The sequence below is a fragment of the Dipodomys merriami genome, unplaced genomic scaffold (genome assembly GCF_024711535.1).
Source record: "Dipodomys merriami isolate MVZ:Mamm:240054 unplaced genomic scaffold, mDipMer1.0.p SCAF_2, whole genome shotgun sequence".
NCBI lineage: Eukaryota > Metazoa > Chordata > Mammalia > Rodentia > Heteromyidae > Dipodomys > Dipodomys merriami.
The window spans coordinates 62,128,817-62,145,271 of NW_027203381.1; the positions used below are offsets into that span (position 1 = coordinate 62,128,817).

Consider the following 16,455-nt stretch of genomic DNA (forward strand, 5'->3'; position numbering starts at 1 on the left):
TTAAGCATTTTTGATATTGCCACATTTTGTTGAACAATTCCAATTTTAGCATCTTTAATATTTCATTGAGTGGCTATACATATCTTTGTTAAGTATGCCATTATTGAAAATTCTTGCTGCATCAACATTTTTGTATATAAATATAGCTTCTTCAGACATTTTAAACATGGTGTCTAGGAGTTGACACACAGGGCCAGGTCAGAGCTTAACATTTTTATAGTTATTTATACTTACTGATGACTTATTTTCTCTATGGTATGGGATGTTGTTGTAATATTGACAGGAATCTATGATCTAATATGTGCCCGATCACACCAACATAGAATATGTTGCTTTTTAGTATTCACATTTTGTGGCTTTTATAAGGTAAAATATGAGTCCCTGTGTTACATACACTTCTACTTGTATTTTTTCTAACTCATTTGAACATGAATACTTTGCCATTTTCAAAATCCCATTCATAGCAAAACAAAAAAGCAACATTTAATGGAACCCATACCTGCCTTTAGAACTAATGTATCAAGTATCTTTGACCCCTTACATAAATTGAGATATGTATCTTATCCTTACAGAGATTCTTAAGTTCTCTGCATAATTCTCAAGTCAATTGCTCTTGAATTTTAACAACAAAATCCTAAAATTAGTTTGGTAATGAAATAGTAAAGTAGTTACGAGAAATTTGAACAATAAGAGTGAGTAGCAGTGACCAGTTTCGCTTGATGCAAAAGCACATTATAAATTAACCCTCATTGAAATGGTAAAGTTTTGGTGCTAGGAGAAATGGAAAAGAGTATTATCATAACCCACTCAAAAACAGCACTTCTGTATAGAATTTAATACACAGTCAAGAAGCCACCTGAAAACCTTTTCAAAAGGCTGGATTGCTTTTCCTTACATATAGATAGTTGATAAGCTTTCATAAAAGGATTACATTGTGAATATCTATCAGCATAAATCTGGTGTAAATTGGTTTAAACTAGCAAGATATTTACTTTAAAAATGAAGAGATTCAGCTTATTTTTAGTAATTAGAAATAATAGCTTTGTACATTTACACTTGGGCCTGGGTACTGTCCCTGAGCTCTTTTTTGCTCAAGGCTAACAGTCTACCACTTTGAGCCACAGTGCCACTTCCAGCTTTTTCTGAATAGTCTGTTAGAGATAAGAACCTCAGAGAGTTTTCTGCCTGGGCTGGCTTTGAACTGTGACCCTCAGACCTCAGCCTCCTGAGTAGCTAGTTTTATAGGCATGAGCACCAACGCCAGCTAGGTTTTTTCTATGAAGAGCCAAATTGTAAGTATTTTAGGCTTTGTGGTCCAGCTGGTTTCTATCGTAGGCCTTGATTGTGCTAGTGTCACCCAAATGCACCAAAATATGATACATAACATGTCCAGTAAACAGTTGTACAGACCATGTGATTGTGTTAGCTCCCCACACAGCCTTTCCTACAAGTGTGGGGCCGGGGGGGGGGGGGGGAGGGGAGGGCGGTACCTAATGGGTGTTTTAGTTTTAGTTGGTGTTTAGTTTGAGAGAGAGAGGTGTGTGTGTGTGTGTGTGTGTGTGTGTGTGTGTGTGTGTGTGTGTGTGTGTGTGTGTGTGTGTTGCTGTAAAAATCTCTTTTGTGTATCAAATCAGGGTTAATTTGTCCTTCTTGTTTCATCTTCCTGTCATTTGAGGTTCCAATGCCCTGGCTACTGCAGAGGTATTCTCACTCCAATTGAAACCAAGTAACTACCATTTTTTTTCATGAATCAGAAGTTGTCCTGTGCCTTTTTGTCTCTAAATCTGGGACTTGAATTTCAGCTCAGTTCTTACCTGTCTCCTAACCTGGCTGGTTGCCCATAGAATGAGGTTGGAAGCTGTTTTTCCTCCTTTTATCCTCAGCAATTTTGTCTGTACTTTATCTACTGTTTGTCCCTCTTCCAATTCCTCTTGGAAATTTTTGAGCTGATGGTTGCCTAGTTACATGCCTTTGTCCTTTGGGTCTTGAAACCCAACTGTGGATGACATCTCCCTTTGAAATTTTGACCATCCATGTGAATAAACCTAGAATTTGGCTACTTCAAAGAACCGTTTCACTTCTGAGTTAGTTGTTTGTGGTTTTCAAGACATAGAATGGAAAAAGAGGTGAAGTCACTCACACAAGCTACATAGAAATTCTTAGAGAACACATGCTGTGTGATTTTCATTACTGAAGGAAAAATGTAATTTTCTTAGGGGAGTGCCCCATGCCTTTAGTGTGCCACAGTTGAAAGATCTGTCTTGCCCCCTCCCTGAAATTTTTCCATTGTTGTTCATACTACAGGAAGTGAGAGGATTATGACAGAGCTGATCTGGTTTCCCTTCTCTTTTGGACAACATTGTTTGTTACCATTCTGATAACTATCCCTTTCTCTAGATGATAAAATTATCAGATTGCTACTCTATTTACATTTCTTTTGTTACTCAGGTTTAAGAGGTCTGAATTGGAGTTTTCCTTTAAAAGTTTTTATTAATGATTTTCCTGTGTATGTATATCACTTTGTATTTTGTATTACTCTTCTATCGATTATTTCATGTGATTGTCATAAGTACCTATGAGATGCACAAGGGATATTGTTGTTGTATTCCAAGTAAGGGAATTAATGGCCCAGACTGGACTAGAAGGCCTGCTTATTTCCACCATTAGAACTTGGGCCAGAGCTGTGATCACATAATATTATCAAATCTATCCTTCTTGCCATTTTTCTTTCTGTTCACCAAATAGTTTCCCTTTTATGAGTTTTAGGAATTTTTCTCACAATACATGAATAAATTAGTGACTTTTCTGGAGACAGATATAAGCATTATTTTATTTGCTTGATACTTCTTTTCTTCCCTCTGTTGTTGTTCTGAATGCTTTCAAAGAAGCCCATATGTACAAATGTTTTTTCTTCTCTTCAAACATTGAAGCAGCTATTGTCAAGGAAGTTGAAGACCCTGCAGAAAACTATTCTCGTGTTTTTATTTTGTGGTATTGGGGATTGAATTTAAGGACCTATAGACTTGCTATAGACTTGTACAGTCCTAATAAGGACTGTACAATTTAGCCCATATCCCAGCGCTGTCCTCTGGAATTTTATACAACCCTTGTAGTCAGGATTTTGGGGTTTTCTTCCTGAGACTTAGCTTCAGGATATCACAAGTCACACTGATTCATATTTCTTTTCGAGCTACATCATGTCAATGTGTTGTGTGACCTTTGTGTTCTAACCTTCAGAGGTAGGGAACTGAAAGTTTAGGATGTTTTGTTAGGACCTGAATCCAAGTAAATTCCCTCCTGAGTACGAGAAAGTTGTGGAATCTTAGAGATAAAGGGACTTTCATCCATATGCCCTTTGTTAGTTAGAACATGGCCAGTTAGTGAGATAGCCAAGTGCAGATTGCTGAGATTAAGTCTGTACAGTTCCCATTGTCTCCTTCCACCTCACTGGGTGGTCTCCAGTTTGTATCTGCCTTTCCACACCATCAGGAGGACTCTGAAAAGCATTCTTATTCTGTTCTCTGCCTGGCTCTTCTTCCTACTGAAGGTTTCAATGCTCTCTATTGGTACTCAGAATGTATTTGTACAGTCTTATTGCTAAATACCATTGTTGCCTATTGGAAAACTGAATTGTGAGGATACTGAAGGTTTTTTTTCAGACTTTAATGTAGGTAACAGTTCACTTAGATATTTTAAGTGGAAGGTATTTTGTAGAAGAAATTAGTAGCTTTATATCATTGAAGGACTATACTTTTAAACTGATTATCTGTGCCAGAACTACACAGCATTTCTCCATATTCCATAATCAAGAAAGAGGAAAGACACAATGACAATGAAATCACTCTGTCAGCCCAAACATATAGTACTGTATTTGTGAACCAGCAGTTAGGAAGCCATGAATAGGAAGGAGTACCTGGACTCTTGAGACATGGAGTCTAGACATTTTTCAGTCACTTTACCTGTTGATACTCACTATGCTGAATACTGATATAAAATATGAATATAGGAGATCTCCAATCTTCTAGTAAGAAATGGACCAGGGCAGCAGCAACATGGCCTCAAGAACTCAAGGCAGGAAGTGGCGCTGTGGCTCAAGTGGTAGAGAGTTGGCCTTGAGCCTAAGAGCTCAGGGACAGTACCCAGGTCCAGAGTTCTACAACTGACAAAAAACAAAACAGAACAACCTCCCCCAAACAGCAACAACAACAACAACTGAAGGCAGTAGATGTATTTTGGCCGTGTGTGTGTGTGTGTGTGTGTGTGTGTGTGTGTGTGTGTGTGTGTGTGTGTGTGTGTGTGTGTGTGTGTGTGTGTGTGTGTGTGTGTGTGTGTGTGTGTGTGTGTGTGTGTGTGTGTGTGTGTGTGTGTGTTTTCTGATTCTGGGGTTTGAACTCAGGGCCTGGGCACCGTCCCTGAGCCTTGATGTTCAAGGATAGCACTCTCAGCCACAGCCACAGCTTCTCTTTAGGCTTTTTAGTGGTTAATTGGAGATAAGTCTTATGAACTTTCCAGCCTGGAGTTAGCTTTTAACCAAAATCCTCAGATCTCAGCCTTCTAAGAGCTAGGATCATAGGTATAATCAACGTACATGCAGCAAAACTGCTCCTCTCCCTTTCCCTCTCCCTCTCGCTTTCCCTCTCTTTCTCTTCTCTTCTCTTCTTTCTTCTTATTTTTAATCAATCAATCAAGGCTTCCTAAAGGCAGCCATTCTGTGCAGTGTGACATGGTTGGGTGTCCAGTCACATATCTAACGCTCTTATTTTTACATTTGGGGGCTGTCTTCCATATGGCCGAGTCTATAATAGATGCTCAACTGATGGTGGAGTAACAGTTATGTTCTATTAGTTCTCTACTTATCAGAGTAATTAATTATGTAACAGTTAGAATGTCAGTTTTACTTTCAAGAATCCCAATGGGGAATTCCTATTTACCAGAAAAATGCCATAAGGAAAGTAGACTCTGAACTGGGAGAATAGTTTGAGCTGTTTTGGTTTCAAACATCTTGGAAAGTACTAGAGGAAGTAATATTATAATATAATGATGCTTACCATGTTTGGAGAAAAGTTCTGTTTTAAACAATTTTGTCCTCTCCCTCCTTATATACCCCTCCCCAGCCTTAAGGACACATGTAGAATTTAAAATGGAGATCAATGTAAAAATCATTTATTTAAATATTAAGTAGAGATATGACCTGTGGGTTTATATTGAATTCTTTTTTCTTCCTAAACTCTACTGTAATCCTTATTTAGCAATGTCAAATCATTTTTAGCAATTTCTTCTACCTCTACCCTTGTACTCTAGTTGATAAATTTGGGCATGTTTTAAACATTTTTATTCTCTTCTAAATTAAGAATCAGGCAAACATATTGTCTTTCTACTTTTAACCAAGTAGGTAAGATGAAATCATGGTGATGCTGATAGAGGTAGTGGATAGGGGAGGGCAAGTAGTAAAGATCTAATTGAACTGTAACACCTAAGTTTCTTAGAAAAGATAAGAGTTCAGGCCTGGGTGCTGTCCCTCAGCTCTTCAGCTCAAGGCTAGAGCTCTACCACTTGAGCCACAGCGCCACTTCTGGCATTTTCTGCTTATGTGGTGCTGGGGAATCCAACCCAGGGCCTCATGCATGCAAGGCAAGCACTCTACCACTGAGCCACCTTCCCAGCCCTGAGATACTTTTGAAAAAGGCCATTGTTAATAATTACAACAAAACAGAAGATATATATATGAAATGTGTGTTCTCTCTAGTTGAATGGAACTGTGAAGTATTTGAAGTAAAACGACTGAAACCCAGACCTTACTTCTTGTACTTCCAAATCTTTACCTTTACTTTCTCTTTTTATATAATAATCATTTGTATTAGGTTTCACCTTATAGTAGACAATAAGAAACTAATGCTAAGAAAGATATTTTTGTTGTTCTTTGGGCAGTGTTTTCAATCTGCATAGCATACCATGGAACATAGGGTGATGACTTTTATGCTCTCCTCTAATTGAAGTGTATTCTGCCAAGGAAGAAAAATTAAATGCCTCTGTAACTTATATCAATGTGTCTCTTCCCTCTCTTCCCCTTCCTACTCTCTCTTTCCCCCTTACCCTCTCCCCATCTCTTCCACTTTCTTTCCCTTTCCCTCCCCTTCCTTCTCTCCTGTCTCCCCAATACTTCCAGTAGTAGTTTTACTTTATCCCTCTTCCTCTCCCTTTCCCTCGTTTCTGCAAAGAAAACTTTGAAGATTATTGGCTGGAATTAAAAATGGTATTTTTGTTCTAAGGCTGTAAAACTAGGTAGAAAAGTAAAAAGGACAGAAGAACTGGACCAATTAACTTTGGAACATGGAAAGATATAATCTAACCAGGAAATAAACTTGGATATCTGCAGCGATACCATATATTAGAGATTTTGTGACTTCTGGGCACAAAGGCAGGACAGATAGGTCATCCTTACAGGAATCTACATTTCTGTTACCTAGAACTTTGTAGGTATCACTTTTCTCCAATGGAACATACTAATTATGGGACATACACAAGTGAACTCAGATCATTTTAAAATTTCAGATGTATGGATTCATAGATTTTCTTTTTAATCAATGAATTGAATGAATGAATGAAATTGTGTATGTGTCTTTACCCAGAACTTTAGCCAATTGCATATACTCTTAATATTACTTATTACATTTTTTGGCCAATACTTGATAAAAATGCAGAAGCCAGAACATTAATTTTCCCACTGAGAGAAATTTAAAAGGAAATATCATCTACTAATGTGATCCTGAAAGTGATCTGAAACATCTTGGTTCTTTTTTGACTCAGCTGCCTTGGACAGTGCTTTGCCAGATTTTATCTCTGTTTCAAAATCTTGAAATAACTTCCAGCATGATTCAAGAAAAAGGCCATCAGTTGAAACTGGTTCCAATTGTTTGGCTATTAAATGTGAAATTGCAAAACTAGAGATTCTTACATAATTTGAATTCATGACACATTGTAATGAGAATCTTATTTGTTTCCCTACCATTTCAAATACTGAGAAGTAATTACACTCTTGGATTGATATTGAACAAAAACATATTTCAATCCATATCATGCATGATTCTCTCTGTTTTCTAAACTATCTCATGGCCCTTGAAAGTTAAAATTTTATACTTCCTTTACCCTGTTTTGCTTTTCTATTACTTGGACATTAACATTTTTTATTTAGGAATATGCTTATATTTTGATTTCCTCATCTATTTTCCTCCCAGTTTCTTGAGACAAGGTTTTGCTGTGTGGTGAAGGCTGGCCTGGACCTTACTATGTAGCTCACACTGGCCTTGAATTTACAATCCTTCTGCCCCAGTCTCCTGAACTTCTAGGATTATAGGCATGTAGCATCACTTTGAGCTTGGATTTTATTTTGTAAGCAGCTGAAAAGCAATTAGAGATACAGATTAAAATACAAACATTTAACTTCTAATAATAATGTCTGAGCTCAATAATGTTAATTAAATTACATGTCCCTACTAAATGCAGAAGTTTAAGCTGCTTTACCCAGAATGCTAGTGATATAGGATACGATGAGAAGAGTTGATAGGTGATAATTTTGTGAGTATTGTGGCATTCACCAGGTTTACATACAGAAGTTAACACTGACATCTTGTACCTATGATTAGTCTTAGTGGACAGAATAACCCTTGTTTCACAAAGATACATATGGTATTGTCAGTGGTAAATATAGCTCTGGTTCCTCCATAACAGGGCTTTTACTCAATGAGGAAAAATTATGTTCTATCTTTTCATGTTATTCGTAAAAATAGATTTTTAAAATTTTATTATCTTCTTTATTTTTATTGGCATGTCAAAATGAACTTCCAATGAAGAATACAAACAAGATTATTAAAAATTTTAAAGTAATTAAAATAGCCCTTAAGTGCTGGTAAAATTCCATGGCCTGTCTGATGGCATGGCAGACTGGTGAACAGATAAGTAAAACACAGTGTGTACGTGTTTTCATACAAGTTTCAACAAGTCGCCAGGGGAATACAGACAAGTGAGCCACAATTAACGTGCAGATCTACTGATGTACTTGTAAGTTTAGAAAGAGAAGATTTTAGATAATCACTATGCAGATTGCTAGGCTTCATTAAAGATAATAATATTGGCTTTTCTCATCATCTCTTTATCTTCTTGGAGGGGCCAAACTTTTATGAGTTAGGCACCCAGAATCCCTTCTTTATAAATCCAGACTTCTTGTTTCAGAAGTAGTTTACTGAGCCTCAAAGGATCTCAATCTACTGTTTGTCCCCATCCTTGGCCTTGTACACAGAAAAATCTTTTGCCAGAAACAGGGACTTGGAAGAAATCTTCCTTGGAATATGTTTTGCAATGGCTTTCTTTGAGGACACAAAATTGGATAATACACAAAATTTTGTCAGAGACAATTTTGGAGATTATCTTGCTAATTGCTTATTATTTTAGAGATGAAGACACGTGCACCACCTGTGCGCTAGTACTGACCCTTGAACTCAGAACCTTGGGCTCTTGCTTGGCTGTTTGACTTATAGCTGGTCCTCCACTTCTGGCTCTTTAGTGGTTAATTGGAGAAAGTCTCACGACTTTCCTACCAGAATCCTCAGATTGCAGCCTCTTGAGTATTTCAACAGTGATCTACCGTCGCCTGGTGGAAAGAGAGTTTCTTTAGTCCTGTGTCCATTCTAATGCCGTTCATCCATTCCTTCTAGTTACCAATCAACAGTATTATGAACTTCCTTAATGAAACTTCCCCACTGCAAATACCTTTTAGAGGAGGTACTACTCAAAATGACCTTGATGTCTTCTAAGTGCTCTGTAACATTACATAAGATATTCTAGTTTCTCTGAAACTTTTAAAATATAGAACTGAAGTGTGAAGAAATACATTACTTCTTAATGTTTTTCTAAGCTTGGATTCACAACCTCTTGATGATTTTTTGTTTCTTTTATTGGTGCCAATTCTGGGGCTTGAACTCAGAACCTGGGTGCTGTCCCTGAGCTTTATTTTTGCTTGAGGCTAGTTCTCTACCACTTCATCCCCCTAGTGTACTTCTGGGTTTTTAATAGCTAATTTGAGATAAGAGTCTTATGGACGTTCCTGCCCTGTCTGTCTTCTAATGACGATCTTAGCCTCCTGAGTAGATAGGATTACAGATATGGGCCACCAGTGCCTTGGCTAACCCTTGGATTCTTGAATAACCTGTTCTTTCAAGGTTGTCTGATTTCTTTTCCTTGACAGATCAAAATTGTTGCAAATAAAAAACCAGCTAGTATCTGCTCAGCTCTCTCCTTAGCCTTCTCACAAGAGTCATGGCCTTCCAGGTCTATTGTTTTTCCATCAGATTGATGGTTTCTTTTCAGGTGACATTGTGAATCTGAACTGAAAGGACAGGGTAGAAGAATGTCTGTTCTGTCTTATTTCTTTATCACAGGTGATATTTATTAATCTGGACCTGACACTTTTCTATCCTGCTTCTTGGTTCATTGGTTCAAATGCAGTTGGTTTTTCTTCACACCCATGGTATTGCCAGAGCAGAAAGTACGATGTTTCCAATGATTTTTGTTAGTCTGAACTCTGTTTAAAGCTGCTTCCTGCTCTACCTTCTTTCACTCTCTACCCTCTTCTACCCCATGAAGTCCTTTGAGCTATAACTTAGTGCCATACAAAACCTATGGATGGGATGGTAATGAGTATCTAACCTTTATTTTACAGATAGAGAAAGGCACCTAGGTTCACAGAGACAGGAACTAAACTCATCGAGCCAGTTAGTTACTGAGACAGAAATTATACCCAAGTCTTCTGCATCTCAGTCTAGTCCTGCTTCCAATATTTCTAAGTGTCTCTCAGAGAACCTATATAAAGGCTTGGCATTTCTCTAGACCTGCTCTCTCATTACCCCTTCTGAGCAATGCCAGCTGTCCATGCAGAGAGTGGGGCATTTAGCCAGTGTTGGACCAAAGCTGTCTGTAAAAAGAAGTTGAGCGAATACATTGACATTTTCAGCCTGTGGTAGATCCTGCTCTGCCCTTCCGGCTCTATCTGACCCAGTGCTTCAGAGGAAGGATGATTGCATTTTGTTGTTCAACTAACAATCATGTGTAATTTTCAGCCTGCCTTATTCTTCAGTGCCGTCTTCCCACGCTTCATCACATGTCACAGCATATCTGCTTCGTAATTACACTGGTAGGGACTTACCTACTCCAGTTGGAAAAGGTTTGCCTAAAAGTGCTTATTTACTTGTGCATAATAAATCTTGATTGATACCTTGGTAATCTCTGAGATCAATCCAAGACTCCCTCCCACAGTGGGGAGGGTTGAAGAGTCAGAGAAATGGGTGACAAAGAAGCAGAAAAGAAAGAATTATGTGCCCTCACTATTGAGCTGAGAGAATTAGAGATTATTTAGAGAAGATTGGTGTTGGCTACTTTCACAGTCAGGATCTTTCATAACCTCCTTACAAGCTTGTGAAGAGATGTGTAACCAGTACTCATCTGTGAGTAGCCACATTTTCAGAGGAGGATACTGTATCTTAAAGATAGCAGAGGTATAGACTATGGCTCATAGGTGCGCTAAGCCTGATAACAGGATTTGAAGTGTGATCAGAGCATCTCTTCTAATGGAATATAGGTAGGTAGAATAGGAAAACAGGAAAGCATAGCGTGCCATTCTTATAAATGATTAGAAAACACTTTTTTTTAAATTCCAACAATCGGTTCACTTTCAAATACAGAGAAGAGTTCAAGAAAAATTTTGCAAGTTTGGGGAATGTGTCATTTGATTAAATGAAGAAAATGTTGCCTTCAGCTACTTAAGTCCCAGTGTCTGTCTGCCATTTCTTCTACCACTAAAATAATGGTAGTAATTTCCATTCCTTAGTTTAATATTGTTTATTTATTCAGAAAACACTTATAGAAAGTCAGGCCTTGAGTTACTTGTCAAGAGAGATCGAGGGACCAATGCAATAGAAATTAACTCTAAATGCCTTACGCAAATCACTTTCAACTCTTGAATCAGAATGTATACATAATAGACTAAGACACATAGATTAACTGTGGAGTGCTTGTCTAACATGCAAAGACCCTCAGTTCAATCCTCAACACTGTAATAATAAAGAAAGATGTAGACTCAAAGATTCCATATTTTTTGTACGTAGTTTTGAAAATCACTATTTTAAGCTTGTGGCACTTTGTGATACATATCGACAACACTGCTAGTTGTTTTAAAAATTTGGTTACCTACATAGACATTTATTGAATGGTGTATTGATTTGAAGAGAAGAGAATATGAACAAATACCATATATTCTATTTTTGTGAATGACTATTAAAGAGGCTTAGTACCTTTGCTAGTATTAGCTGTCACATGACTGTGGCCCAAGTCTTTTCACTTATCTGTGTAAGGTCTTGGTCATTATATGAACTTTTTTAGTCATTTACATTATGTTATTATTTTAGTCATTTATATTACGATATACGTTGGTCTTTTGACATCTGTCTTCAGGCTTATTTTTGTTAGATTTGCTGGAACAGAACACAGACTACATTATAGCTACTTTGGATTCAAGAGAAAAGAATAGAGATTATTAAAAAATTAAAACTACTATTTTTAAAAACTATAAATTTCAGGTAAAAAAATCCACGACAAAGATTGTCTTAGCTTTGCAGTTATTTATAGTTGTTTATCAAGTAATTTATCCAGCCTCTTAAAGTCTTACTTTTTTTTTTTTTTTAATGGGAGCAGCTCTGAGGAACAAACTCAAGGTCTTGCACATGTGATCTACCACTGAGTAATACCCCAGCTCCAAATTTACATGCTCCCTGCAATGGGCCTTAAGTTCAGATCTTGGATGCTATGCCTTAGCTTTTTTACTCAGGTTGGTACTTTACCAGCCACCCCAACTCCACCTCTGGCTTTTTGTTGGTTACTCAGAGATAAGAATCTCATGGACTTGTTGTCTGTTCAGGCTGGCTTCAAACTGTGATACTAGGTTCTCAGCCTCCTCAGTAGCTCGGTATGAGCTACTAGCACCTGGCTGAAACTTATTTTCAGATTTGATAGTTGTGGTTAATAGCAATGCTACTTCATATGGGAATGTGGACATGGACGCACTAAGTGGCCATTGGAAAAATCATCCAGTATGTCCTCAGTAAACAATCTTTGGCATTCCTATTCTCACCCCATAGATGGGGGAGGTAACAGGAGTAATGGAGAAGCTCAATGAACCTTCTATTTCTTCACATCTGACATAGTTTCTGAAAGAACAGTGGCTGGGATACCATAGCTTCCTCATTCCCATCAGCAATAAGCATCTTGCTTACTGGAGGGCCATATTTCATGTTGGCTTTTCTTTGATAGAGTTCTATATATTTTCAGAGCCTCTTTGGGATTCTTCCATTTCATTTCATTTTTTTAAATTGTAAAAATACCATATAGATGGGTTATAATTACATGGGCAAGGTAATGGGTACATTTCTTGTCAAGCATTGTTGCCTCTTCTTTTGTTTCCCCTTCCCATCCCTTCCTCCCCCCCCCCCCCCCGCCAAAGTTGTAAAGTTCGTTTTTCGACATAACGTCTTGTACATCTCATTGTTGCAATGGGTCCACCTGTATCCCTAGTTAAACGATTTTTTTCCCCTTCACCTCCACAAATTATACCAACATCAAATAGAGTGAAAGCAGGGGTTATATAGTGGGGGAGGGACATACAAAGCAACCAAGAAATTATCTTATAAATACGTTAGAAACAATCGCATGAAAGAAAAAAACATTTGAATCCATATCTTGGGGTTCATTTCACCTAACACCATTTCATTTCTTGATTTCATGATGATTTTAAGCATAGAGTGAAACTTGTCTAGAACCAGAGGAAGAGCAGAGTAATTCATGGAGCTGGAGTACCTCACCTGACAGTGGAACCAATGGTTTGCATATTTTCATTTCTATGCTCACTCAGAAGTTGTCCGTTGTTTTGTATTTATGGTATATCTAGAAAGGTCAGTATGGCACAGTCAGCAAGCAACAGGATTGCTCTGGAAATGTTCATGTTTGTGTTTAGAAACTACTGCATTTTATGTTAATCCATTTTTAAAAGCATCTGCTTTGGATAAATTTTGATTTGCAGAAAAGCTATAAGGATAGTATTAACCCATCTAAAATTTATAATTAATTTTTATACTACAAATGTGCATAGTGCATTAAAACTTTAAAACCTTTTTGATCCTATTTATTCCCCATTTCTAGTTACATTAGTCATGCTGAAAGCAAGAGTTACTTTTATTCCCATTTAGTAGAAAACAGAGACACATTTAAAAATAAAAACAAAATTGGTATTTCTCAAACCTGAGAGATGGGACTTGGCTTAATTTTTTGTCTCCAAATGTTTCCAGATTTAAGGACTCTTGCCTAAATTTGCAACCAGATTGAAAAATTCTGACTAAAAGAAACATTTATTTATTGTTTTTCTGTATTGGATTTGTGGTGTACCTTAGTGGTTTAAAGTTGTCTGAAATATAGTGGTTACCTTTTCAAGCTACTCAAAATGTTTTAAAGTTTATACATATGTATACAGACGTGTGGCAGGGATAGGGTGGGGAAAGGAAAAGAACAGCCCATGTGATCAGAGGGACAAAGAAGTTATCACTGTGTCCATGTCATTAGGCCTGATTCCCAATTGGGGTCTTCTTCATTGGTTTCTAGAATCATCTTTTATTGATGAAACTGCCTCTATTGTTCTTGAAGAGACGGTTGTGTGATTTTCTAAAGTCTTCTTCTTCCTATTTTTTATTTTTTTTTGTCAGTTGTGGGGCCTGAACTCTGGGCCTGGGCACTGTCCCTCAGCTCTTCAGCTCAAGGCTAGCGCTCTACCGCTTGAGCCACAGCACCACTTGTGGCTTTTTCTGCTTAGGTGCTGAGGAATCGAACCCAGGGCCTCATGCGTGCAAGGCAAGCACTCCACCACTGAGCCAGCTTCCTAGCCCGGTCCTGTGATGTTCAATGGAGACATTCCTTTCCCCTACTTTCCAAAGCACAATACACAAGCACTTTAATATCATCTCAGCGGTTGTCCTGAAAGCTCTGGGGGATGAGGAGGAAGGACCAGGAGCTTTATTTCAGAATATTGAGAGATTGGAGTCATTCAAGGGACTGGAGGAGCAGCCTCAAAGTCATGCCACTCATCCATGGCTTAGACTGGTGTTAGTTCCTTGCAGTGCTATATTTAACCTTCCTTCTCCTTCTCCCATTGCTATGCCATGTGCTGAGACCTTCATTTGTGCCTGCATTTCCCATGTTCTTAGTCTTCACAGACATCTGGAGGTAATCATGTACCCCTCTTAATTAATTCAGTTCAATTAATAAATTACTGGGTGGATTTGGGGCTGGGAGTGGGTGCAAAGCATCTTCCGGGCCTCCCTGTGCTGGAGAGCTCTTGCAATCAGGCCTGGAGAGCCCTCCTCAGAAATCCATGAGGCTCACCCTCAGCAGGCAGGCTGCCTAGAGGAGTGATTGGCAGACTTTGATAGAGGAGAGCTCATGCTTCTTTCTTCACACAGTGTATGTGATCTAATCAGAACAAGCATCCAGGATGAGCTGCTTGTCTCCCATGTAGTTGAGGTTCGTTTTTCATAAATTTTGCATGCGTTAGCAGCTCAGGAGAGCTCTTGGTGAGAATTTCTTTGTTGTATAGGGACGATTTGAGAATTACAGACATTGCATAGTCTATTCATTTTTCCACTAAAGGTGAGTATGCATATCAGGCATTGTAGCAATCAGTGTTCGTGGACTCCTTGCCTTATCCCAAGCAGTCCTCGCTGGAGTGGAGAAATGCTCATACAGAGGGGGCATTTTCAAGTGTCTCCTTATGTACTTTTATCCACATGAACTTTTACTGTTTTATTAATGCCTCCAAAGTAACTTTAGACCAAAGTGTTCACGGGAAGTGGTCTCACTTGGGTTCCATCATATGTTTCAGTTTTGTTGACAGCTACTTTCTTCTGTGTTACATCCAACCACACTAAATAAGTGCTGTGTAGTTTTTTTTTGCCTATGTAACTTTAATATTTTTCATGTCTAAACTCTATTTGACACTTAAGTCCTAAGTCTGAATAGCTTATCATCAGTGAAGTCTGGTCGTTCTCTTCGTAGGAAGAATTAATCATATCTTTTTCTTTGTCTTAGTAGCACTTTTTGATATTAAACTTCGCTCAGGTAGCATCACTTCATGCAGATATTACTGTGGAATTGTTATGGTAGCTATTTTATAAATAAAGACCATTTATAAAATTGAAACTTTACCTCATTGTGCTACATAGAAATTTCTTCAAATTGGGAACTATACATATTTACTTTTCTGCGAAAGATAGCCACTAAAACAGGTGATTATGAGAAGTGAGGTGTTCAAGAATACAAAGCTGTTTTCTTCTTCCATTTCTTCTCTTCTCCACTTATTGCCTCTTTCTGATCATTGTTCTTTTCCTTCTTTTGTATTCTTGTATCTTTTTTTGGTTCTTGTTTCAGTCTTCTTTGCAGAGAACAGCATAAAGATTAACTTTGGACCAAGATAAATAACACCAAAGTGACACTTTCATTTTCATACTTCTATCTAAGCAGTGCTTATTTCTTTTTAATTGCAGATTTCAACAATGTCTCATCCATCTTGGCTGCCACCCAAAAGCACTGGTGAGCCTCTTGGCCATGTCCCTGCACGGATGGAGACCACCCATTCTTTTGGGACTCCTAGTATTTCGGTGTCTATGCAGCAACCACCCAAGAAGTTTGCACCAGTGGTGGCTCCAAAACCCAAGTACAACCCATACAAGCAACCTGGGAGTGAGGGTAAGTGCTGGTCTTTAGGAAATGGGTGTCCAGTGTGGGAATATTCAGGGTAGTAGTGAGGATTGCATGGACAAATGAAAATAGGAAAGAAACCTAGCCTAGAAATCTGACTTTTTCACTCATAGCTTAGTGCCCTTTTACCGTCTTATCCTTCATCTTGGTGATGTGACTAATATCCAACGATTCCTCCCCATTGCCATCAAATAAGTGTTCCAATATTGCCAAGCAATACTTCAATGAGAAACTAATAGTAGATTAGCCTAATAAGATACTGTAGAAAAAAACACCATCTCCAGGTGTTTTTCTCTCCTAAGGTTCTGTTAGAATTGTTGGAGCTCAGTGGGGGAAAACATTAACGAAAGTTGATTCAGCCTTTCAGTTTTTTAACTTACACCCTTGTCCCTTCTTTTTAAAATTTTTCTTACCTTCTCCATGTTTTTCCACTTCTTCTGAGATGATGTTTACATATCTGTTCTAGCAATATTGTATGGAACAGTTCCAGAGTCTTGATATGTTTATATCTTTCTCTTTCTCCTGCTCCTAGTTAATGCTCTTCTTGTCTAGTAGTGTTTTTAGGACCGACATCCAAAGGCTGTTCTAGATGTTAGGCCTGAGAGGTAG

General features: G+C 38.1%; 1 protein-coding gene across 6 annotated transcripts in view; it reads left to right on the forward strand.

Moving 5' to 3' along the window:
• The window catches only part of Lpp (LIM domain containing preferred translocation partner in lipoma), a 694,821-nt gene that overhangs the window by 224,294 nt on the left and 454,072 nt on the right, over window positions 1–16,455 (forward strand). For all 6 annotated transcript variants that reach the window (XM_070029814.1, XM_070029810.1, XM_070029813.1 and 3 more), the window contains one exon: window positions 15,633–15,834. In XM_070029814.1, coding sequence (XP_069885915.1) covers window positions 15,642–15,834 — 193 coding nt within the window. In that variant the 5' untranslated portion in view covers window positions 15,633–15,641. The remainder of the gene's footprint in view (window positions 1–15,632; window positions 15,835–16,455) is intronic.